General features: G+C 41.8%; 1 protein-coding gene across 1 annotated transcript in view; it reads right to left on the bottom strand.

The window, feature by feature from the left end:
* Positions 1 to 4,747: 4,747 nt before the first annotated feature.
* LOC102380145 (unconventional myosin-XVI-like) overlaps positions 4,748 to 27,188 on the bottom strand; it is a gene marked incomplete at its 3' end in the record, with an annotated part of 80,016 nt that continues 57,575 nt past the window's right edge. The window contains exons 3-4 of the mRNA XM_014527275.1: positions 9,511 to 9,581; positions 4,748 to 4,891 (exon numbers count right to left, since the gene is read on the bottom strand). Of these exons, the coding sequence (XP_014382761.1) occupies positions 4,748 to 4,891; positions 9,511 to 9,581 (215 nt within the window). The remainder of the gene's footprint in view (positions 4,892 to 9,510; positions 9,582 to 27,188) is intronic.

Here is a 27,188-nt window from a genome sequence, read left to right as displayed (position 1 = left end):
TGTGTGTGTGTGTGTGTGTGTGTGTGTGTGTGGACCAGCCCCAAGGTTTATGATTTAACTCATTACAGTGTTTCAATCCACCTAATAAACCAGAATTTTAAGGATCCCAAGTTGGACATTTGTATCCAACACCACCACTACCAGGAGCCCCATGACAGCTGTGCCACCACAATAAGGTGCCTCCTGCCTTTCTGGTAGCAGTGGGGGTAGGGGTAGCAGTAGCAGCACGGAGTTGTGCCCCACCACTGCTGCCAGATGGGCAGAAGGCATCTCGCCATGGCAGTGCAGCTGGCATGGGGTTCCTGGTGACAGTGGCAGCACCAAGTCTCCCCACCTGGTTCCACCCTCCTACGCCAGGTCCTGCCTACTGGGTCATGGAGACCCTGGGGGAAGGACAGCAGGGCAGGGTGTCCCAAGCCCCACAGTTGGCAACCTGCATCCTCCCCCACAACATCGGCTCTACTCTGGCTGTGCTCTAGTAGCTGGGGACCCCCTCTGGCAGAGCTGGAGGGGGAGCAAGGGAGTGTGGGTCAAGAGTGAGGGGCACCAGTAGGGATTGGGAGCTGCAGGTGAGGAGTGAGGGGCACTGGAAGGGCTAGGGAGTGAGGGGCACTAGCAGAGCTGGGGGTGGCGTGGCTTGGGAGTAAGGGGTAATGGTAGGGGCAGGGCACCAGAATATCAGGGCTGCTCAGCACCACAAAGCAGTGGGGGTGGCGTGGGGAGGGGGCCAGCCATAGATGGACCCATGTCCTGGTGAGCAGAGAGGGCATAGGGAGCTTTGACTTTTTTCCATGATAAAAAATAAAATGCCATATTATACAGATATTTAAATTTTATTTTATTATAAATGATTGAGGCACTAGTAGGCTTCCAAATTGTCTTAAAACTGTAAATATATTAATAAAGCATTGTGTTCAATATATAGTGGCGTTTCATTTTAATCGCAGAACAGACTCCAATTTGGGTTTTTTTTAAATCAGAGAATTCAAGATTTTGAAACAGAGAAAACCAGAATCTCTTATAATACAGTGATCGAGGGACTGTTTATTCATACAGGAAACTACAGTCTCTTTTGTGAAAACCCCCATAGACTCAGATAATAGGCTATAAAAAGCACAAGAGCTATTTAAAAAAACAACTGGTTTTGTTTTAAATAATAAGAACTACAGATCATGAAATAGTAATATGTTCAGTGCTTCTATGGTTTTTACCAATATCCTGGTCATCTCAGACCCTAAAGGATGCTCAGTTCTCAAGAAACATAACCACTGTATAAAAATACTGTATATAAGGTGGCAGGAATTTGGGCCAAAACTAACAGAAACCATCTGATAGAAATTTTGCCTTGTATTTGGCAACAGTAATGACAGTGTTTATAGTGGATTAGTCCTACACTCCATCATGCCTGAGAGCTGTGGTTTTAGATAGCAGTAATATTGTAAGCACACCAAACCAGAAAATAGAAGTACACATCTTGCATTTACACTAAGTGGGACCAACCATGGATGTCAATGATAACTTTACAATTATAAATGGAGTCAGAAATGGCAAAATGCTAAGAAAAGATTGTAGTGAGAATCTCAGATAGTGTAAGATAACTTTGATGTTTTGATTTAAGCAAATGGAAGAACTAACAAATAGCATTTCTACTCTTTAATTAAGCTCAATCATGTGTTGCTGGACCCTGTGCTGGTTCTGGCTGCTTTGGAAGCTAGTAGCAGGACAACAAAATATTTTATTCTATTGGAGTCTAGAAGCAATATTATCACCATTTCTTTCAGCTTTAGACCTCAGTCTATACTTATTCATATCTTTGTTAGTCCAAGTTTACACTAAAATAACATGGTATACTAAAAGTATTAGAAGACCATTTGAGCTGCAGAAAATACAGAAATATGTTTGTTTAGATATAATATTGTGACAGAATGTTTTAAGCTTGAATATTATAAGGTGCATTATTTCTGGGCTGGACTGGACTTACAAAGTTATGAATGGACTATGGCTTAGTTACTTATTATCAAGGATTTCAGTTTTTTCTGATAAAAAATCCCCAATTTTTGGACTTAAAAAAATAACCCCAAATCCACATTTTTCCATGATGCGTTAGTGGCATTTCATTTTAATCATGGAAAAATGTGGATTTGGGGTTACTTTTTTATCCAAAAATTGCTTTGTTTTTAATCACAGAAAACCAGGACCTCTGATTATTATTCTCAGTAATATTGATCAACTGAACTTCTTAGCATGACTTAATCAGGCAGGGACTGATGGTAGTTTGGTTTCACTAAGTATCTTTCTTAGTGACCTCATGAATTGATAACACTTTAGGTTTACGGGTACATACTCTCCATTAAGAAAACACTAAAATGATTATTTGTCCTGGATTCCCAGAAAGATAGTTGCTTAAAAACAGGAGATGTTCTAACATGAAGGGGTTAATTATTAACCCGATTTAAATGTATGGGAAAAAATGTATGCTGTTGGTTTATTTTCCACACATTCATATAAGGAAATTCTTTACAGTGTTTCTTAGAAATATGGGCTACGTTGCCATCAAAAATCATGGATTCACTAAGGTTTGCAGACAATTTTCTTAATTCCTCTGCAGAACACTTCCATTTAACTGAAAGCTGTGGGTTCTCCCACCACTGTTTGTTATGAATTTTTTTAAAAAATGTGCTCAATAGTATCTGACGGAGACTTGCCTACCTGGAAAAATAGCTCTGACCTGTAATTAATCCCTCCATCACACCTAAGTGGTATCTCATATATCAATGGTGATATTTTAACAGTCTATACTAATATCTCACTAATCATTAGCGCAGAGCTGCCTGACAGGACTATAACCCACATTTGCTACCTGCCAGGAGATAATACTAACTTCCAGGCTGTGAAGCAGAGCTATCCAACTTCTGAGTGCCTGGAGACCACATGCCTCCAGGAACACTTGATGTGGCAAACCACACGGCATTCACCCCAGACCTCCTGTAACATGCGAATACCCTTGGACCCTGCATGTAGTGCTGCACCAGGTAGGCTCCCCCTACTCTTCCATTCAGGTGCCCCCATGCCATGTAGGATCCCTCAGTCCCCACAGGCTTCCCCGGCCCTGTATGTTGCCCTGCACACAGCAGTGGGGGCAGGAGGTAGAATTCATAGGACGGACAGTAAAGCCAGAAATTCCATTGGCAGCAGCAGCTGGAATAGTGCATGGATTGGGAGCCCAGAGGCCACAGGTTAACCCTTCAGGGCTGGATACGGCCTGCAGGCCACCAGCTGGATAGCCCTGCTGCAGAGTATTCAGGAACAGGGGAGTTCTATCAACCACTCCTTTTGAAGCTGTTCTACATTGTATAAAGTGCTTTAGTAGTCATTGGAGGAGTGACTGGAACATAGGATTTCCCTCCAAGTTGAGTACTATAACCGCTGAGCCTCAAAATCATTCTCCATGCTCTTGGGCCAGTAAGTACTTAAGTATTCCACATAAAGCATCAACGGGAGAGATTACCCTACAGGTTGCTCCTGAGGTTATTTTCATATGGAGGTATGGATTTGAATCTCCTCTGGCAGAAGAGAGCTTGGCTCTCCTGAAACTCAGGTAAGTACTCTAGAACAAGCAACTAGATAAAAGAGAAGGCAATACTACCCTCCCTCATTCCTCCAGCTGTTTTTAAAAGACCGATACTGGTTATGTATCTAGCTGCAAGTTGGGAATCCCACATGGCGAGGTAGGTAAATCTTGGTGCCTAACTTGGGGTGGTGACTTTCCCTAGGTCACAAGATACCTTCTCTTGCTACATTTTCTCACCTTTCATTCACTGCTTATAAGCCCTGGGGCACTATTCAGGCAATACCAGTGGACGCTGGCCTGCTTGAAATGGTATGCTATCAAACAGTATGAACAGGTATAGGCATTAAAAATAGATATAAGTAATTGTAAAGCTAGGTCAAATACTCAGCAATTTCAACTGTTGCTTTAAAGTGTGCTGTAAAACAAATACAGACCAGCAGATGCAACAGCAACACAAATCATGTTTCAGGACTAAAGCTTGAACCCTTAGGAATCCAAGATATTTAATAAGGATAAAAGCCCTTCATCTGTGATAGACTGTATGCTGTATGTAGTAGGCAAGGATTGATCATCAACCACTAGATCATGGTACGATATATATATATATGCTGCATGTATATTATATTGTAATTATAATGAGATGTCATTACATGTATCATATGCTATACATATTATTAACCATACTAGTCTTTGTTTCACCAAATTATCTACATCAATATTTAATTGTTCTTAGTTTAAACATGTTCACACATTTCTTTATGACTAATGAGTGTAATTGAATGAAGGAATACATGCTTTTGAGAAGCAGTTGTGATAAGATTCTCTGCCAGTTCAGCCTCCAACATCAGGTGACAGGGAGAAGAGAAAAGAAATTATATGACTATTCCATTTGGCAAAGAGCTAACTGAGCTATTACCGGATATATTGACTTCTGGGAAAAAATGACATGGCGCTTAAACTGTACTCACTTGACAAACCTGAAAAATTTCCTTCCATAAACTCTCTAAGTACCTACAAAGGTAAAAACCACAATATACAAATATATCAAATATATACTTTTTTTACTAACCTGAATTGTTACATCAAACATTTCATTTAAATGGCCATTTCAGATCTCATGGCTTTTTCATACACGTTTCCTTTTCAAGCACGTAATCCATGAATTGCTTTACTTACTAACAGAAGTAGTAGGACAATATCAGGATTATCACAAGCGCAGGCTACATGCATTGATGTCCAAAAATCCTCATCTTGATGATTTACATTTACTCCTCTCTCAATTAGAATTTCAGCAGCAAAGACATTATCATAACGGGCACACTGAAAGAGAGAAGAGAGTAGTGACAGGTTTCAGCTCATGGTACTATTGAATTTATCAATGTATTTTTTTTTTCAGTTTATGGGGGCTTTTTTCCACATAACATCAAATGGGCCAGATAATCTCTTGGATGATAAACGTACAATTCAGCAAGGGGAGATGGTTGATGGATCCATGGAAACGAGCTGTGTAGAATGCAGGAGGCACATTCTACTCGTGCAGGATTCACAAGGCCCACTTAATCCATATAAACCAGAGCTATGTCAAATTGGCTAAGGGAAAGGATCTTGAATAGCTACAGAGAGAGACGAATTTTCTTTTCATTAAATTATATAATTCCAAATATGAATTCTGATATCAAGTTACCAATATTTAACACATGGCCATGCTTTTTTTTTTGGCATGTTTCCAAGCAACAGTGGCATAATACTTTGGGCTCTATTCCTGGTCTCATGTCCAATGTACAAGACAATATCCTTCTGTATATCTTATATAAAAAAAACACACACATGTACCTTTATATACATATATTACATGAAAACATAGGTCACTTTTGATGACAAAGATTTTTTTTGCTAGAGCATAAGAATAGGAGGACAGGAAACCTGGGTTCATTGCCCAACCTTGCCTTAGACTTTTATGTGAACACACAAAATAATTTAATTTCTCTGTATTTTCATTCTCTATTTGTAAAACAGGAATTTAAAAACCTCTCCCATTCCATAAGGATGCTATGAGAATAAATAGATTAAATGTTATGAACTTTCAGATACAATGGTACTACGGTCATGTAAATATCTGAGCTAAACAAATAAACAGGAAGATAAATAACTGGAAATTACCTCTTAGAAGACTAAAAATGTACTTTTATAACATCTTGACATATTGGCCAGAACAGTAATGAAATACTTATCGATAAGTATCAATAAGTACCACTTATCTTTTTCCTCATTTGGAAACTCATAAATAGAAGGTACACATTATTCTTGACACTGTAGTATAAATATAACTTTTTTTTACAAAGTATTTTTAAATATTACTGTAAGTTTGTTAGCTTTTCAAATGTTAATTACTTGAGTTAAATGTATCTTGGAATGTAAATCAACACTTGCTCAATATTTAGTAGCAAGTTCATTTCTAAACTATGGTAAACTGAAGTTTACTTTTCAAATACCTTTTCTAATAGTTTCCATATATAACAAATTGAAAAAGAAACTTCATGGTTCTAGGCAATAAAAATGGGTTATGAAGCCTTTCACTTCTACTTTAACAGTCTGAAAAGCAGCCAAATGAAAACAGAGCCAGCAGGCTCTGCCCATTCCCAAAAATCAGTCAAAATGCCACACCCCATTGTTGTTCACTTATGCGGACAATCGGAGTCCACTTCTCACAACAAAGTCATCAATCTCGTTATTAGTTGCATTGTTAGCAAGAAGGGTTGACTATCTGGTATGCCAAGGCAACAATATTATGAATCCAAAAGACTAAGGAGTCCAATAGAAATTTCAAAGGAAATAAGCATTTCTCTAGTTTAGCTCTCATTAAAGTCAACTGAATTTAGGTTAAACTCGAGTACTTTTAAAAGTTTCAACAGCTATTCAATGATAAAAGAATACTGGAATAGGACTTCTGGAAAAATTGAGTAATAGTGTTTTTTCAACATTCCCACATTTCAACATTTTAAACTATATACAAATTAACTTCAGATTTCTCATCAGCTCATCCCTTCAAAAATTGGCTGCTAGAATCAAAGAATCATAGAAATTAGGGTTGAAAGGTCATCTCAGGTGGTCATCTATGCCAACCCCCTACTCAAAACAGGACCATTCTCAACTATATCATCTCAGCCAAAGCTTTGTTTAGCTGGGTCTTAAAAACCTCCCAGGATGGAGATTCCAGCACTTCCCTAGGTAACTTGTACCAGTGCTTTATCCCCCTCCTAGTGAGGAAGTTTTTCCTAATATATAACTCATATGTTCCTTGCTTCAACTTGAGACTATTGTTCCTTGTTCTAACATCTGCCACCACTGAGAACAGTCTTGCTCCATCCTCTTTGGAACCACCCTTCAGGTAGTTGAAGGCTACTATTAAATCCCACCTCAGTCTTCTCTTCTCTAGACTAAGTAAGTCCAGTTCCCTCAGCCTCTCCTCATAAATCATGTCCTCCAGCCCCCTCACCATTTTGTCACCTCTCTCCAATTTGTCCACATCCTTTTTGTAGTGAGGGCCCAAAACTGGACACAGTACTTCAGATGTGGCCTCATGAATGCCAAATAGAAAGGAATAATCACTTCCCTTTACCTGCTGGCAGTACTCCTACTAATGCAGCCCAGTATGCTGTTATCCTTCTTTGCAACAAAGGCACACTGTTGATTCGTATTCAGCTTCTTGTCCACTGTAACTCCCAGGTCCCTTTCTGCAGAGCTGCTGTTTAACTAGTTGGTCCCCAGCCTTTACTGGTGCATGGGACTGTTATATCCTAAATGCAGGACTCTGCACTTTTCCTTATTGAACCCCATGATATTTCTTTTAGTTCAGTCTTGCAATTTGTCAAGGTTTCTCTCAATCCTAGCCCTACCCTCCTGCACATCTGGACTCTTCACTCTTTTATTCCTTCAGTGAAGCCTCTTCCAAAACCCCTGATCCCACCTGACTGAGTGGGATCAATGAGTGAGCTGTAGGGGTACTAAAGGAAGACAGCAGAAGATGACAGGGAAGGGACAGTGGAGATCATATGCAAGAAAAGAGACTACCGCAAACTGTTCAGGAGTGGTTCCCCAGAGAAGACAATGATGATGAGGAAGATGATGAGGATAGTGACAAAGGGTGTGAGCGACGAAGACAACAGGGAAGAACAAAGTGATAGAGATGATGTGGACTAAGGACTGGGAGGAAAAACAGAGGGGTATTGAGGGGGTAGGAGGTGGGGAGAGGAAGGTAGATGGAAAGGAGATGGTTCTTGTATGATTGTGACAGGTTGGAAGAGATGGTGACGGGCACGTGTGCAGTTATTGTAACAGAAGGATGACAATTTTTAACTGTATATGTATGTTATGGACTTTCAGATGAACCAGATCAGTCATGAGACAGAGCAGAAAGGATATAGGAGGGGGAGTGGGGGGAGGGTGTAGAAATATGTATTTTTGCAAAAAAAAGTTTATACTAGGTATAAGTGGGTGCCAAAAAGCTGCATAAAAGTGTGTTTATGAAACACCTGTGTTAAAACAGTTTAAAAAAAAAAAGGTAGCATGCCTCAATTCTGCATGAACTAAGTCCATGGGTACTATATGAACATTGATACAGACATGTTTAATTTCACTCACTTTCAAATGCTCAGGGAGAGCACAGACAGTAGTAAGGGGAGGAGGAATGGACTGCCAGAGGACAAATTGATATTTTTCTTCCTCTGCCAGAGGAAGCAGAGAACAAAGGGCTACCTGATCCCCCAGACTGATTTTCCCTGCTATAACAGTGGGAGGGGGAACAATGCAAGGAAAACCTCCAATAATCATATTCTATACTTGGAAAAATTGTAACAAATTTGTAAATTTTCCATATACAGAATTTAATTATTGGGGGAGGGTGTCTTATAATCAGGGTTGTCTTCTATTTGATTAAATGTGATATATATTTGCCAGGCCAGAGTGCAGCCTACTGAGCACGCCTATTAGCCGTGTGGAAGATTGCACATCCATACTGCACATGCAGGTGGATCTCAAAATGTGAATAAGTGATAAAAATGGTATTTGTGCAGCTAGATGAGTGCCATTTTGGGCATGTAAAGTGAAATAGGATTCTGTCTACACTGTCCTTATTAAATAAGTCAGTGTCATAATGTTGCTGTATAAAAAAATTGAAAGTATATTTCTCTCTAAACTAAAATGAAATACTGGTAGGCTTTGATCAGATAGATTCTGCCATCTGATAGCATGAGGGTTGCTTATTTCTAAGAAACTTAGATACAGTTATCTAAAAACTAGTGAATTCCAAAAATACCTGCCAGCAATTGTGGCAGACCAACTCACACCCTAAAAATAAATAGAACATGAAACTTAGCAACCTGTAGTAAAATCATTGGCCTCTTAAAGTCATTGCAAGTTTTGCCATTGAATTTTACTTACATTGTACACTGAAACCTGCTCTATTTCCCCTTACAATCACTCGGTTTGAATGGCTATATATCTAAACTATAACTTAAGTGTTGTGTTTCCATTTTAGAAGATCAATATCAAATTGAATGGAAAGGGATACCGTAAGTTAAACAGGAGGTTACATTGCCTTTTTTGTATTACCTTAGAATCTTTGGATCTCCAGTTTTTCCATCTTTGGAAACAGATGTTTTTTAATCTGTTCTTACTTAGTATGCAGATAATTTATAAATAAACCATTTTACTCTATTTTCTTAATAACAATCCTTGTTACATGATGCATCCCCATAAGCCATTAGAATACTACCATTTATTTCACATACACAGCTGGATGCAATCATAATCACTATGAAGCACAGTCTAGATAAAAAAATATTGCTAAGCCTTTCTTGTTGTTAATATGCCCAATCTGCTACTCAGTATCCCACAATATTTATCTACAGTTGCTAACACTAATCTTCAATCACTCTTACCAGATGGAGCAAGGAGCCTCCTGAGGAAATGTGTGTGTGAGGGTCGGCACCATCCTTTAGTAACCATAGCACTGAAATATCAAAAAAAGGGGGTGGGAGAAAGAAGAATTAATGCAACAATAAACCCAATCCTGTGCTGTTAACAGCCTGATTTTTCATGAACTTCATTAACAGATTTAATAATATATGTAAGCCTCTGAGATAACATTTGTAGAACTATGGTGTCAGCATTTTTGCTCTCATCTTTTTTAATGTCTAGATCTGGAAGCACAGGACCTTTGATAATGATATGAACTGTGAGCAATATCAAGGACTTCTCAAGAGAACAGATGTTAATTCTTAGTTCTGAGCATGAGGTGTTATACAGCAAGGTCGAAGTCAGCTGAGTAGGCCATGTTCACCTGAGAATAGAATCACAGTCAACTTGTTTTATTTTATTTTGCAGAGTTCCCATGATAACTATTGGCTTTTTCACTAAAAGATTGAGATTGGTGTTCATTATTTATATTGCTTGAAATTAATCTTTGTGCCAACCACTAAGCAAATTTGCACTCCATTCAACCTTTGCACTACCCTGTCAGATCACTGACACAGTATAATTCTTAAAATGATATTTGGAGCCAAATTTTACTTATAGTTACATGCATCGAACCACTTTGAAATGAACTCAAGCATTTAATTGAGATCAATAAATAACCTTGCATATTAGTGATTATTCATATAAAAATTTTTCTCCCTCATTTCTACTGCTTTTATAACCTTTTTTACTTGGAAATAAAAAATGGCCTACCTGAACAAGACTGCAAAGTGAAAAGGCCAGACATCATCAGCAGAATTCATCCTTTTGCTAAACCATTTTATACTGGCTCAACTAGCATACAGAAGGATAGGCTTATTTAGTTTAGAAAAGAGAAGACTGAGGGGGGATCTAATAGTGTCCTTCAGCTCCCCAAAGCGGGATTCAAAGCAGGACAGAGCTAGACTGGTCTCAGTGGTGGCAGATGACAGAACAAAAACCAACAGTCTCAAGTTGCAGCAAGGGAAGTTTAGGTTAGATACTAGGAAGACCTCTCTCACTAGGAGGGTAGTAAAACACTGGAACAGGTTACTCAGAGAAGCTGTGGAATCTCCATCCTTGGAGGTTTTTAAGACCCAGCTAGACAAAGCCTTGGCTGGGATGAACTAGTTGGGGATGGTCCTGCCTTGAGCAGGGGATTGGACTAGATCAGCTCCTGAAGTCCCTTCCAACCCTATTTTTCTATGATTCCATGACAGAGTCTTTTAAAATGTATCTGCCCAAGAGAATTACTACCAGCAGAAAGGCCATCTGTTGGACCACTCCCTGTCCTCACAAGGAGGCCCTAATACAGAAGATCTCAGTTGTGGGCAGTAGCAGATGCAGGAATAGGGTTAGGAGGGTGTAGCCCCTCAACTATGGCTTTGACACACATGCACAGTGAACTCACTGTCTGATCAGCATGGACTCTTCTGCATTTAGGAGGGTCATAAGTTATCTAGACCTGGGTGGATTTTCATGAGATAAAGTGACTCTTTAAATCTCGGATGTCCCACTCTACAATTTGAAATTCCTTGTACAAACTACAGATGCAACACATCTATCAAAAAACAGTTTTATTTTCAAGTTCCTCCTCTGAATTATAGAAGTGATGTACATTTTTCAAGAAAAAGACTGCCAAAAAATGAATATGGATAAAACAACACTTTTTCCCTAAACTGATTATTGGAAATTGCCAAATCATTTAAACAGGGCCTGGGCATGAGTTTGTGGGGGGAGCGGGCAGGGAGAAATACAGTCTACAACAGATACCTATAATTAAAAATCTATTTAAACTTTAATAATTAAAGTTTGAAAAGATATAAGGAAGTAAAAAAAAGGATTTTATAAAGGAAAATATTAAGCAACTTTTACTAAACACAGCTCTTCCATAACAGGCCCCCACTATATACAGAATGATACCACAAACATATTATCATTTAAACCAGTAGTCTCCGAACTCTTCATAATGAAGATTACTTTTTGGAATTAAAGGGCTACCCAGGATCTACTGCACTCCACACCCCCCGGCTCCACGCTGACCCCTGCCCTGCCCTACTCACCCCACCCCACGTACCCCTGAACCGCGGAGTGTCCCAGACCCAGCCAGGCCGATTCCAATTCTGTGCCGCGGCTGTGCTGAACTGCGCCTGCCTGGCAGCGGGAGTCCCCCCCCCGTGCCCCTGGACGACCAGACGAGGCTGAGCTGGGGCTGCTCCCACACGAGCCCCTGTTGCAGAGCTGAGCCATGGCCACACATGTCCAGCTGCAGTGGGACTCAAGGCGCAGCAGCAGCCACCTCTGCTGCCTTGGCCCCTGCAGAAATCGGGAGGGAGCCCCCACCATGCCCCTGGAGGAGCCCCTCAGGCTCCAATCCTCTGACCACCCAGCCAGGCTGGGGCCCTACTTACCTTCCCCTGCTCCTGGCTGGGTCATACAGTCAGTCGCTTAATGCAGGTGCCCTGGAGGAGCCCCTCAGGCTCCAATCCTCTGACCACCCAGCCAGGCTGGGGCCCTACTTACCTTCCCCTGCTCCTGGCTGGGTCATACAGTCAGTCGCTTAATGCAGGTGCCTCAATCTGGCCCCCGCCCCTTCCCTCCCCCACAGATTGACCTGCTGGGGCTGGGGGCAGTGGGTGTACACATGTGCAGTCCCCCAAGCCCAGGATCGACCCAAAGAGGCTCCAGGATCTACCTGTCAATCAGTATCCCCAGGCTGGTGACCACCGATTTAAACATATATTTAAACTGCCATGCCCATGCCTCACAGATGCTACTCTGTCAACAACTTTTGCTTTCAAGAAGGCCTCAGCCCTGTTGGCTTTAGAGTGCACTGTTGTTCTGGCAGCAGGTCTCTAGTCCTGACCCACTTGTTCTGGCCTAGCTTTCTCAGCCTTATTCCCTTGCCATTGATCACTCTAGGCTAAGGATAGGCAACACCCAGCATCAGTGCCAGAGTGTGGCACACGAAGGCATTTTGCTTGGCATGCATGCCTCTGGAAAGATGGCAGAGAGGCCAGATCTGTACTACCACAACAAGGATCGGACCCCACAGCTCCCATGCCAGCTGCCCCGGCACACCAACTCTGCCCAAAAATGTTGCCTACCCCTGCGCTAGGCTCAAGGTTCTCAGCCCTCTTGGCCTCAGCTTGCCTGTCTCATTCTCAAGGCCCCTGGCCCTGTCTCATGTGTTGTCCCATCCCTCTTTAGACCCTGAACCTGGCAAGGCTGCTCACAGTTGAACCCAGACCTGCCCCCTTCTCACCCCCCAACCCAGAGCAAGGCTGTCAAACCCAGCCCTCCAGTGTTTGGCCTGCCCTCAAGTGTTGAAGCTTAAATTAGTAAGTGATAGCCCCTGCCCTCCCCGCTGCAGCACTTTTAATTCCCTGTAGTTCTCCCTGGTTTCTTGTGGCTCTGCAGCTGGCCCTTGCCCAGCTTCGTACCCAATTACAGCCCTGCAAATACTGTTTTCCTGCTCACTAAGTAGTAGGGGTTAGGGGTCCCTGCTGCAACACTAGATAAAACTATAACATTTTTAAGAAACACTTAAGTTATGTAGGGCTCTCCTGAACAATTCAACATGTCCACTGCCCTCTCTAGGGAGACAATCAATGATACCAATTTCCTCTGACTGCAGTAAAAACTTTTCCATGGTGTCTCAGCATTGAGAATCTCACATTCTCTTCCTAGGTGTCTGACTCAAAGGTCAAGGGGAAGGGTCAGTTGGGTTTTTTCCTATCTTTTGAAGTAACCTGTTGAGAAATGTGTTAAAGTAACCAATAACAAGCTTTACAATAAGCTTTTTCCTTCAAGAAATCATTCATTTTATACATCCAAGCCAATTCTTATACTTGTATACCTCAGGGCTTATTGTCCTTGAACTTTATTGATAATATTACTCTGTGTTTCTTCCCTTAGCTGATGCACTTTACCACTCACTGGAAAATGTAATAGGTTCCCCTTTACTGTCTATAATAATCATAATCCACATGTATTCATTATATGTAAAATTCAGCCCTGTGCACAAGCTCAGCACAAAACCTATGCACTCTTTATACCCTCAGCACAGAGACACAGCCTACTGACTTACTTCAATATTTTATTTTGATTTACTTCAAAAGTCATTTAAAAATACTGTAAAACAGTCTTATTTTCCTGAGTGAGTATACTGACATTTTTGAAAGGCAGATTTTTTGTTAAACATGATTTGTCCTCAAAACCTTCCAAATGTCATCTTCAAGATCAAAAGCAATCTGTTATTTCCTCCTCTAGTGACTTGTTTTCCCACATGTATATGCGTGTTTCCTTGCAATTCCTGTTCCATAATTTAACATTACTTAATACATATGCAACATCATCCAAATTAGCTTTAAGAACACCTGAAACAAAGAGTCACCAGAGACACCATGCTGGAAAAGGGGATGTAACAATGCAAGAATTTTGTGGTCTCATATTTTCTACAAGAAGATACTATTTACTTTTAAAATAGCTGAGAGATATTAAGAATTCTTAATCAATCTTTTATTGGATCGATTTTTATATTTGATCTGATTTGAGCTCTCCGGAGAATGGAAACCATATCCCTTGAAAATTTCACAAATTCAGTTACAGACAAAAATGTCATTTTTTTTCCAGAAATTATAAATTTCAGATGAACTAAAAAAGGAATCTTTCAGCTTGCTGACTGTTTGTCAGGAAATTAGTCTTAATTTGAAAGTAAAACAGACAAGATACTTCCAAGAAATCTAGTGTCCCTGTCTCTCCAAATCCATTTATGATATGCCTCTCCTACCTGTTTCTAACCTTGCTGCCAACAGAAAGCCTGGCCTGCCATCTCTCCTGCAAAATGAGTGGTATGATGCTGGGATCAAGGAGGTAGGGAGGTGGGGAGCCATCATTTTGCTTTTTGTGATGAAAACTAAAATTTTGTGAAAAGACCTATTCTGTTGGAAAATTATTCTGATGTAAAATTTTCATTCAGCTCTACTCCCATCTTCCTTCATTATTTTTATCTGTAATGACTTAAATGGAGGCTCTCTCCATAAATGTGACATGAAGAAAATGTTAATTTTATTGCTAGACATTCTCTTTTGCTCATGAAGATCTCTTATAAGGTAACACTTCTGATCTCTTGGTGCCACATATTCATTGTATGGTACATTTGGGGTGATAAATATGCAGTACCTACTTGCTAAAGTAGATTTTACTTTTATTAATTCTACTTGTTGTCCTCTTTAACATAACTATTGGTGGGTAACCAGGGAACCAGAACTGAAAAGAGCATTTTGACATGACTACTGCAACACAAAAAACAGTCTCTCTCTCTCAACAGTAAAACATGTGTAATACACTGCATTTCCAGTGTCTCTCCATCTAGGCTTTTGATTCTAGTCTGAATAAGAATTTCTTCGCTCATTCATGCCACTACAGCATTGTTTCTGTACCCCAGTTCCATTACATTTTAAACTCACATGAAATGTGTGTCTGGTGAGCCTGCCAGTGAATTTGGTATTTTATAAGTCCAGATAAATGCCAATTTTTTGTAATTTATATCTCTCTCAAATTATTTGCAGGATCTGAAAAGCCAAGGAAGTCAAGCAAAACTGCCATAAATCATTTAATATGGTTCTAAAGCAACAATACATTGATTTTTTATTTTACCTTAGGAACTTTGTTGTGATGAAACCCTAAGATTCAAGTGACATTATCAGTATATTTAATAATTTGTCTTGCTTCACTAGCCTATGCACTATAGCAAAAGCACTGATAATATATTACCACTCATGATGTTGCTTACTGTTGATCATTTCTTTCAAGGCTCTGTCTATTGGTTTATATAATTTATTCAGAGCAAACATTAACACACACAAGTCCTTTTCAAGAAACTCATTCCTAATCTTATTGTTTTCACAGACTCAGGATTGAAATTTGATTTCCAGTGATCTGTATCAACATCTGTCAAACTCTCTCAAATCAACACTGTTTTTAATTTTTTGAAGAATTTAACAAAATTAAATTCCTGCTATCATATGTAGGCATAAATTAAAGGACATCATTAAGGACAAAGAAAAAGAATAAGACTAGATACCTCAAGAATGATGTGCTTTCTAGTGAGGATGAAGGAAAAGAAAAGGGTGTTTACTAAGAGATTTTACTCTGCCAAGAGAAGATACAGTAATCTCTGGTAAAACATTAATTTGGATAGAAGCTCTGCCCCCTATTCTTCCTATGACAAGTCTTGTAGTTGAAAAATACTCCACAGTACAGATACAGAGTAACCCAGACACTGATTTTTGCTGAATTTAAAACTGTGATGTAAGCTGAAAAAATGTTTTAACAGAGGGGAAAAAAGAAGAAAGCACCTGAAATTAGCATGGCATTTATAAAAGTATTGAGGAAAACGTATTAGTATTAATACAAGAGTATACTAATAAACAAATAATGAGGTCCAAACTCAAGTTTGTATCTCCTAAAGGTAGAGAGGCCTTTTTTCAGCACCAGCTTCCTTCCTCCCCTTTGCACAACAGCACTCAGTCTTCCCCTGGAGCATGTGTGTAAGTGAAAGGATAAACTAAGCCAGAGATAGCAGACACATTGTTCCTCAAAAACAAAACAAAACACACACAAAACCCAACCCCCCCACCTCCAAAACAATAAAAACAATACAGTGTTTTAAACTTATATGAGGCAAACTCACCAAGGTCAATCCTAGGCAGTTGACCTTGTAAAGTTTACCTCAGGTTAAATTTTAAAAAGTCATTTTCACTGTGGTTTTACTTCAAGACAGCTGACATGCCTTATTTGCACAAGAGAAAAAAAGTAGACCCATCATTAGCAGGGAGGACAAGTCTTTATATACCTCATCAATCTGCCATGTAGGCCAGTTGAATTAATGGTTCCTTCTCACTCTACTAGCATGTATCATCATCTCCAACTACATAACAGTTAAAAAAAATTCTATCACATTAATTTTAATTCAGTACAAATGAAATTCAGTAGAAAGATTCAGATGTCACATTTTTAACAAATATGTTTAATTTAATTTAGATCTTAAAAGTTTCCTTTTCCATATTCATTAAATAATGGAAAATTCAACATCTCTATCTTACACAACTCATGTCATTTGCACTGGCAAGGCCTTACCTTGAAATCTGGGCAGCAGATTTCAATGAAGACATAGACAAATTGTTCAAAGGACAGCACAAAACGTGGCATGTAGGCTAGGTACAGGCATTAAAAAATCCTGAGGTAGAATTGATCCAAGTTACACAGCTTTCTGTAAGTGGCATAGTTTAGATCAGTAGTGAACAGAACACACATTTGCCCTTTGGTGGTGCGGGGGGGGGGGGGGGAGAGGGCAAACATTAGGCCAGGTTCCACCATTTTTAAACTAATATATGTGTTATGGGTACAGACCAGTTTTGTATGCTAAACTTCTATTCTATTCCAGGTATAGAACAATTTCCGATCACTTATACCAGCAAAAGTATAAAGTTTGTACCTGGCCATAAGGGCTAGAAAACATAGCATGCAAGTAAATTTGGAAAGAACTGGTATTATTTAATCTGGAGAAGAGAAATATGAAATAAGTGATATGAAGATGGCCCCTGCAGCAGGGACAGGGTCCCAGCCCCTGCCATGCTCCTGCAGAAACAGCTGTGCCAGCCAGGAACTCACCAGTCCAGGTCTGGCCTTGTAGCCTGGCTCCTGCATCCAGGGGAATGCAACTGCTGGCAATCCCAGAAGCATGAGAACATGTGCCCTGGGTAATGGGCCCTGATCAGCCCGCAATGAGAAGTAGGCAGTTTAAAGGAAGGAAGGCAAGGAAAGTTCAGGGTCCCACATCCCTGGCACAAGAAACCTCATAAAGGATCACTGAAGAGGATAATCCCCAAAGAAGCCTCTGCATGCTGGACCCTCATGAGCCATAGGGACCTGCATCAGCCATAAGCCAGGATTGACCCCACACTCCCTGAAACATAAGTCAATGCAAGCAGAAAAGAGGGTGTGGATTCTCCACAGAAGCCACAAGCAGGGACCCAGTGGGGAGCACGCCCATGAGGAACAGTTGGTGTAGACCAGCCAAGAAGGAAGAGAGAGAAAAAAGGAACTGGTCTGCCAAGAGGAGTGGGGACCTTGAAGGAAGCTGAGGCAGCTGAAAAAGGGTTATTCATATCCTACTGTTGAGGAGAGAACTGAAGAGACCAGAAGCTGTAGCAGAAGACCTGAAAAAGGGAGAGGAAATCCAAGTGATCCTCCTTTAATTTTGATCTATAAAAGGAAAAGAGGGACTTGAGGGCCAAGGAGAAGAAACCCTCTTAACAATTTAGTTCCTCTGGACAGGAGAAGGATACGGGGGGAGGTGGGGGGGAGGGAGAAAAATGGAAATCCCCCTGAAGATTTCATTTAGAGTTGGGAGAGAAGCTATACCCAGTTCCCAAAAAGGAGCAATTAACAAGGTCAAGGCCAGGAGGTCTGGGACCCACATAGAAAGAAATGTGAATGAGTTCATTGGAGTGATTATTGATTTAACAAGTCTAGTTATACAGCGGCCAGGACAACATAGGAAAAAAAATCTCGATGCTGCAACTTACAAACCAGAGACAGGCTGGGATATTCTCCACTTTTTATATTATTGGGGAATAGCGATCATCAACCTGAGAGGAAGGGGGCAGGATGTAGGGGAGGTGGAGCCCAGAGGAAGATCGGCAACCAAGGCAGACTGGCCTACACATCAAGAACATCCATCCTCCCGAACATCAATTTTCCATCAAAACGTGACAAGCAAGTGGGAGAGAGAGATGGACTTTATAGCCCAACAGGGCAGAAGGACATGGCCCGCTCACAGCCCCTCTGTCCTTTGTGTTTACAGAAGATAGGACAATATGTAAGGGGCTTAAATTCTAAATTAATTAAATTCTAACAAGAGAGATTTAGGTTTTATATCAGGAAGAATTGTCTATATATGATCATGATTATGTACTGGAACAGATTACCTAGACATGTTATGGAAACTTTGTCAGTCAGATTATAAAAACATTTTCTGGAATGGCTTAGGGAACAGCATTCTTGCCTTGAGCACAGGGTGGTCTAGGTGACTTCCAAAGATCCCTCTTAGTTCTATTTTTCTATGATTCTACAATCGGAACAACCAATTTTTTTGATCAGCATTCCTCCATTATATTATGTCTTAAAATTTAAAGTGGTGTCATTCCCCTCTATTGAAAATTTTTTTGGATTTCCTCGTTAATAAACTCAGCTGTCATGGCGAGTTACTTTCCCAACTCTTTCTGTAAGAGCCCCCGAGAAATTTCTCACATTATTCAAGTTTTTCACTGAAAAGACTGGGCACTCTGATTCTCCTATGATTTACATTGTTTCATTGACCAGTGAACACATCAAGATCTGACACTAGCCAGCATAACTCTGATGGCTTCTGTAGAACTGCTCCTGATTTTACTGTCAGGTCAGGATTGAAAACCTGCTACCGGCTATGACCATAAGTGGTACAACCTGTGCTGGTCAATGCCGAGTGCATGGCGGTGGTTAATTAACCTGGCAACCTCAGGAAGTGCCAATGGCTTCAGGTGGATGGGTGCCTGAGGCAGGGTAGTGAAACCTTTGATGGAAAAAATGCCATCAAAAGGTGGATGAGCAAATCACTTAATGATTTTGCCAGTGGCATCCACATAGGGCAAATTGGGCTCTTCATTTGTGGCTGGGAACCAATATAGGAGTGGAGCCCCAAAATGCAGACAGATAGAAGACTTCCTCTGCACTGCAACTCCTGCAGCATAGCTGGTTCCAAATGTATTGACTTCCACCCCTCCTTTAAAACAAACCAGTGTAGCTGAGGTGGGGAATGCTAAAGCTTGGGCAAGGCAGTGCCTCCATATCAACCATCCAGGCAATTGCACCTACACCATATAGAGAGGACACTCCATCCTTGCCGGCAGCATGGACACAACACAGAAGGTGGCAGTTATGGGTTATAAACCTTCACTTGATTGGCAGAGAGAAGGGTGCCATGGGTCACCTTTGATGGCAGAAGGAATCATTGTGTTCCACTGGTCAGCTACCACCTGCCTAAATTAGGTGCTGACCTACCACAGTCTGTCTGCCTCATTGGGTGCATGAAGCTAGCCCAAAAGCCAAAAAGCAGGCGGAAAACTCACACCTTGCAAAAATGAGAAACAAAGAATTTTCTGACTTGGAACTGGAATGTCAGGAACATGTGTCCTGGCCTGACAGACGATGACAACCTACAGTACATGAGCAACATATGGAAATCAGTCTTGATTGACCATGAGCTGTACAAACTCAGTGCGAACATTGCAATGCTCCAGGAAGCAAGACTTGCAGATGCTGGTTCTATCCAAGAGGCCAATTACACCTACTTTTGGTAAGGTAAAAGCACTGAAGAAAATCATCTGCATGGTGTTGGTTTTGCTGTGAGCAGTAAGGTGGTAAAGCTTATAGAACACCCATTGGGAAGCTGGAGCACATCATCTCATTTAGACTTTAGGTGACCATCAGCCTTATGAACATCATCAACGCTTATGTGCCAGCACTCTACTCCAGCGCCGAGGAGAAGGATACATTTTATGACACTCAAAAACCCTATCAACTTAATGACTATTCCTCCTCAGAGATGTCAATGTAAGAATCAGTGCAGACAACACCTCATGGCCAGATTGACAAGGACATTTGACATCAGCAAGATGAATGAAAACATCCACTGACTTCTTGCGTTCAAAACCAATTGTGCATTACCAGTTCATATTTTGCTGGAAAAGATTACCACAAAGTGTCATGGCAACATCCATGATCAGGCCACTGGCACCAACTAGATCTTGTTATTGTCAGGAAGAAAGATCTACCTTCAGTGCAGAAGACCTGCACGTTCCACAGTGTTGACTGTGACACTAGCCACTCCCTAAACATTAGCAAAGTGAAGATTATAGTCAAGAAACTACACAGAGCAAAACCTAGGAGCAAGCCCAAAATCAATACCACTAATACCAAGACCAGAGGAAGAGCCAAGAGTTTTCAAAGGCTTTTGAATGGATCGTGTTTGGGAAGTCACTACCAGAGAAGGCAGGGGAAATTTGGGAAGGTTTAAGAAATGCAATTTTCAAAACAGCTAAAGTTACATCTGGGGAAAAGAGACCATCCAATTAGGACTGGTTTGAAGAAAATGCAGAACTATTACCTCTCATCAACATCAAGAACACAGCCTATCTGGAACACAACAGGAAGCCAACAAAGAGCACCAAAGCGAGACTTCGAAAGGCAAAAATCGAGATACAGCAAGCAGCCAGACACTATGCAAATCAGTACTGGATTAAACTTTGTGATGAGATACAAACAGCCTCAGAGACAGGAAGTCTAAAAGTCATGTATGATAGTCTGAGGAAAGATTTAGGTCTTACTGTCAACAAGGGTGTACTTCTCAAGTCATGTAGTAGTGAAGCCATTACAGACCCAAGCAAGCAGATGTCCCTTTGGGTTGAACAATACTCAGAGCTATACTCACAAGAAAGAAACATCACCAGCAAATCACTGGAGCAAATACCAACTCTGCAGGTCATGGCAGAATTAGATGTGGAACCCACTATAGAAGAACTAAGCAAAGCCATTGATTCAATATCAAATGGAAAGGTTCCTGAAAATATGGCATCTCGGTGGAAATTCTCAAGTGCGGTAAAGAAAACCTACTTACTGTATATTCATCAGCTGCTACTAAAAATGCTGGAAATAGGGTGTGGCACCACAAACTATGCATGACACTAATATCATCACTCTGTATAAAAATAAGGGAGATAAGGGTAACTGCCACAACTACAGAGGCATTCTGCTACTAAGCATAGCAGGAAAAGCTTTCGCATGGGTCATCTTGGTGCTCCTGCAACAGCTGGTGAGTTGTGTCTACCCTGAATCTCAGTGCAGATTCAGGGCTGGAAGATCAACTATAGACAAGATATTCTCCCTGCATCAACTTCAAGAAAAATGCAAAGAGCAAAACTGACCATTGTACATCGCCTTCGTGGATCTAACCAAAACATTTGACACTGTCAGTAGAGCAGGCCTATTTGCAGTCCTAGAAAAGATAGGATGCCCAACTGTTACCTGTCAGCTCTGTGTTCTTGGGGAACCCTGGCATAATACCCAGCCTGTCTGATTCACAAAGGACTCACCCCCCCCCGCCCTGACACACACACCTCTGCCTAAACTAGAACTGATCAGACGAAGGACTTACGAAAGGCGTTGAAGATGCAGTGGGAGACCACTCCTAAACACCTCCGGGCAAGGGTGATAGGAGTATGGCAACTCCCCTACTCTCATTAAAATTGAAGATGGGACAGGGAGGCACCTCCATTAGCATTCAGAGTTGAGAACAGAGATTCCAAGGCAAGGACTGCACTGAATTTTGGGACCAGAGAAACAGGGGAGCACTGCATTATGGGGGATCTCTGCTTCAAATGCTAATCAACCTACGTCTGCACACACCCAGCTCAGCATTTATCAAACCAATTCTAGTGATGATTCCTTTATTGGTACCCAAAATACTGAATCTGCCTGTTTGCACTGTGAGCTCCCTCAGAGTAACAGCCTCCCATAGCCAGGAATGATCAGCTCTTATTGTCCAGCATAACAAAACTACTCCAGTATACTCCCTTGAGCCATCATTTACCCATAAACAAACTCTCCCATGAACCATTGTCATCTCCCTACAAAACACCCTACCTAAGCTCATGTTTCTGTTCTGGTGCTTGGATCCAAATGCTGCACCAGCTCTACTGGTACTTCACTTTCTCCTTTTCTGCCACAAATACCTTCAATGATCATGCTTGGGGCACTGTCTCAGGCACTCTGGACCTGAAACTGAACAGCTTGTCTGCAAGCTCCAACAAACACCTGGAACCTTGACTGGTTCAAGCTTCACATAGTGGTGAGACCCCAACTCACTCGCGCGCTCTCTCTCTCTCACGCGCTTTCCTGCTCTCCTTTCTAAACCTCAGACTTGATTTAATCTCTCCTTCTCTCTTACTCCAGGCATTACTTTATAAACCTGACTTTTGTTGAGCAGACTTGAGCTAGATTTCCCCAAATACCCAACTGAAGTCATGGAATACTGCAACTGTTTTGTTTGTTTTTCCTTGTATGGCTGTTACTACTAGTATCATCATAAGTTTCATATACCTGGCAATAAAATAACTTTTATGGTCAAGCTGGTTGCCATACTCTCTCCCCGAACCTTGTTTACTCTTTCTTCTCCTCGACCCCCCTCCCCCACATTTGTTCTCCAGTAATGCTTCTTTTACCTAAGCCAAAGATCCCTGAAAAGCCCAAAAATCCTGTGGGGTTTGCTCATTAAGGGAGTTACTAACAGGACAATTGGGACAAGAGATTAGAAGTGCTGAGCCATGGCATGTGACGGTGTCAGTCTGTAAATTCTGATTGACCTAGCCAGCTCAGATGTGCTCTGTTCCTGTGCTGAGTCTGCGACACATGAGGTAGCCTGGAAATGCTGAGTAACCCTGCCTGCTCAGATGTGCTCTGTTAGTGTGTGTGTGTGTGTGTGTGTGTGTGTGTGTGTGTGTGTGTGTGTGTGTGTGTTCAATTGATTCAGTAGCTGGAGGAACCCAGCCCCATTGAAACTAAGCTCTGAAAAGTAGCTCCACTGGGGATGATGATTTGCAGAAGGGAGTGATACAGCTCTGTATAGAAACACAAGTGACACAAGCAGCACATTGATAGAATTGCAGAGACCCCAGAAACGTAACTCTAACAAATGAGCACACCCCAAAGGGACAGGCAAATCTAGTAATACACCATTCCTGATAAGACTTATGTATTGCTTCCATGACAACATAAAAGCAACTGTTCGGTTTGATTGGGTCCACTTCGGACAGCTTCAAAGTCAAAAGTGAAGTGAAGCAAGGATGTCTTCTTGCCCCCACACTCTGGAATCTCCTTCTCGGTATTCCTGAATTGCACGTTTAAAGACATGGAAGGTGGAGTGTACCTCCACACAAGATCAAATGGAAAACTCTTCAAACTGTCATGACTTAAGGCAAAGTCTAAAGTTTAGAAAGGTACTTATTGGGGAGCTTCTATCTACTGATGACACTGCCCTTATAGCTCATGATAAGACCTAGCTACAAGAACTCATGGATCGCTTCTCAAGAGCTTGCCAGGCATTTGCTGTTATGGTCACCATAAAGAAAATAGTTGTATTAGGACAGGGAGTTCCACAAGATCCATCAATCATCTATAATGAGAGCCAGCTACTAGTAGTCCAAAAGTCCAGCTACCTAGATTCTACAGTGACTACCAACCTCTCACTGGATGAAGAACTTAATGTTCACATTGGAAAGGCTGCCACCACCTTCAGCAGACTAACTAAAAGAGCATGAAACAACTCAAAGCTTACCATCAAGACCAAAATGCTAGTGTACAAAGCTTGCGTACTCAGCACTCTCATGTACGGGGGGGGGAAACATAGACAGCTTATGCACATCAAGAGAAAAGGTTAAACAGCTTCCGCCTGAGCTGTTTACACCACATACTCAAGATCAAATGACAAGATAAAATTACCAATACAGAAGTTCTTCAAAGGGAAAATTTACCAAGTGTGAGAGCCCTATTCAAATACAGATGACTGGGCTAGCTAGGCCATCTGAGCAGATTGGAAAATGGATGCATACTCAAGGACATGCTATACAGGAAACTATTGGAGGGAACAACAGGACATCCCAAGCTTTGCTACAAAGACACATGCAAGTGAGATATGAAGGCATTTGGAATCAATCCTGACCAATGGGAAACCTTGGCAAGTGATCGTAACAAGTAGTATCATTGTCTCCACCATGGCATCAAAGTCCATGACAGAAACTGGCCCCAACAGCTTGAAGAGAAAAGAGCACGTAGGAAGCGAGCAGTTCCCAAGCCACCCAACCATGACATTCACATTTGTAACCACTGCCACAGATCATGTAAATTCTGGACTGGACTATTCAGTCACATGAGCTACTGCAAACCATCTACATGTGCAACATGCACTGTCTCCCATAGACAAAAGGATGCCAAAAAGACTCCTGATTTATACTTTGTGAGTTCAGAACTGATCCATCTTTCTGTTCCCATACCATGCATCTCATACCTGACCTGAGGTTTATGGCAGTTGTTATACAAGCAGTATAAGTAATCCATTGGCATTTGTATTAAAGTTAACTGGCTATTACAAAACTAAACAGCTGCTAAATAGTGTTAATTAGCAGCTATGGACCACTGGCTGTGTGGATGTTGTACATATGAATAGAATCCACAGTGTGTATTCAAAGTAATAAATTTAATAGTTAGGTGGCAAGGAATAAATTAGGAACTTAGAATATTTAAGTATTAGTACAAAAACAGTCAGAGGGCCTTGTTACACAGTAATTTTGGGCAGCTCCTGGAGCTCTTAACTCCTGGATTGTCTGCACATTAACACCTAAATGTAGTTTTAAGCACTTGTTATTCCTCAGAGTTACACCACTGCAGGGCAGGATTATCTCTGATTCACATTACACAGCTCAAGTTACACTAAGGTGTAGCCACTCTAGACTACACCTTCATGTAAACATCCCACTCACCCACCTTCCCACTGGCCCAGATAGGGTACACAGCCCCACCTTCCACCCTCCCAGCACCCCAGACCCCATTCATTACCCCCCTCCCCTCCTGTCAGGTTTGACCTAGAAACCACTATACATAGGCCAAGCAAAAGTCTCTGTTATGTAACTAATGCCCATCTGCAATGATAAGGAGAAGACAGTCTTAGATAAAGGAGGCTTGAAAACAAAAACAGAATTAGTGGACTAGGGCAAAGAGCTGATTTAAATATTAAGATTCACACCCTTAGGTGGGGAGAAAGTATGCTAATGAAACATACATGTATGGAAATGAGATACATAGCTAAAACACAGGTATAGAGACATGCTCAGTAAAGAACTCCTTGCGTCACTCCCTTATAACCAATTAGCAAACAAGAATGCTTATAAAGGTCCAATCCTCCTGTATAAAAGATGCTCATAATTAAGACTCTGTGTGCTTGTTACGTGAAATTATTCCGCTTGCACCTTGTATTGCTAGCAATAAATCTTTATACTTTCAGCCCTGGTATCTTTATTGGCTTTTGCATACCGGGCACGATCCCAGACTTGAGCTGGGGCTCAACAGTAGGATGGGGCCACGAGCACCATAAGCCACCTGAACCCTGGATGCTCAACAAAGGAGAAGGTCTGGCCATCCAGAGCAAGCATCTCCCCAATGCTCTAGGTGATCTCGCTCGCGTTGGGAATGCACTCCCCTTTGTCTGTGCCTTTCCGCCACTGGTCCAGGGTGGCCTGCCTCTGCTTCTTGGGGATGGGGGCTTAGGAGAGAGAGGGGGACTTCTTTTTGGGTATGCTCCCACTGGTGCCAGGCTGAGAAGGAACAAGGGCAAGGGGGTGCTGCCTCCTGAGATGAAGCAGCATTGCTGTGGTGGTGAAGTGTTTCTCATCCTTGCCCTGGCTCATCTGCTTTTGGCAGTGCTGGCAGGTAGCATAACTGGAATCATTTGCCATGTCAAAATGATCCCACACTGCACTACCCCTGCCAATTCTGGGGTGAGGGTGGGGATCCTGCCTTATCCCCCTCCTTACCAGGCAGAGGCACAACAGGAGGAGGAGCTCAGCCACCTGCCCCCACAACCTCCTTCAAAGTGCCTTCCAGAAGAGACCTACCTCTAAGGGAACTTCGAGGGGTGTGGAACGCAAACTCAGATCACTGCAAACTTCTATAATTGTACAGTCCTTAGTGTAGACAGAAATGGAGCTTCAGGTGGGTGCCAAGAAATTATCAATTAAGAAGACACAGGGTTGAATTCTGCTAGTCGACATGGCAGCTTTCTAACAATGTAAGTGGCATTTGTAGAACTTGTACACCAGTAGTGATACTATGACCCATGCCATGTAGATAGGTGAGTGTGCACAGGCAGACTGAGTATGAGCACTAGGCTTTGAACTGGCTAGGCACATATATGACTATGTACATGTGCCCATTATGGATGTGCACCTGTATTTAAGTCACAAAAATGTAGCCAGCCAGAAACCCACGGCTGTGGGGAAGGAAGAAGGCAGGGTAGATATACACCCTGTAAACCAGTAATACCCAAAGGATGTGCTGAGACATACTACTATGTTGTGAGAGCAATGGAAGTGTGTGGCAAGCTCTCCCTGTGTGAAGAGGTAAATGCTTTCCAACCCCAACTGGCACCCTGCGCCTACCCCAGCTGCTTCAGTGGCACCTGCAGCTTCTCCTATGGAGACTACTTCTGCCATCTTCCCCCATGTCCCCTGCCCCTGTGGAGCCCGTGTGATGGAAACCTCCTCTTCCCCTGCCCAACAACTCTCCCAGCAGCATGCTCTGAAAGGGCAGGCAGATGCACAGACTGAGCTACATTTTGCAGCCCAGCTCATTCCTTCCACTTCTCCCACCATCCCAGGGTTGGTTAGAGGGGTTGTGTGCATGATCATTGTTGTGTCAGACCCTGCAGGAGCAGCAGGGGCTGCCGTTACCCCCTAAGTTACAGTCCCGG

This window comes from Alligator sinensis, unplaced genomic scaffold (genome assembly GCF_000455745.1).
Source record: "Alligator sinensis unplaced genomic scaffold, ASM45574v1 scaffold556_1, whole genome shotgun sequence".
In the NCBI taxonomy this organism is placed as follows: Eukaryota; Metazoa; Chordata; order Crocodylia; family Alligatoridae; genus Alligator; species Alligator sinensis.
The sequence above is the reverse complement of the archived record's forward strand: the minus strand, read 5'-3'. Positions and strand labels throughout refer to the sequence as shown.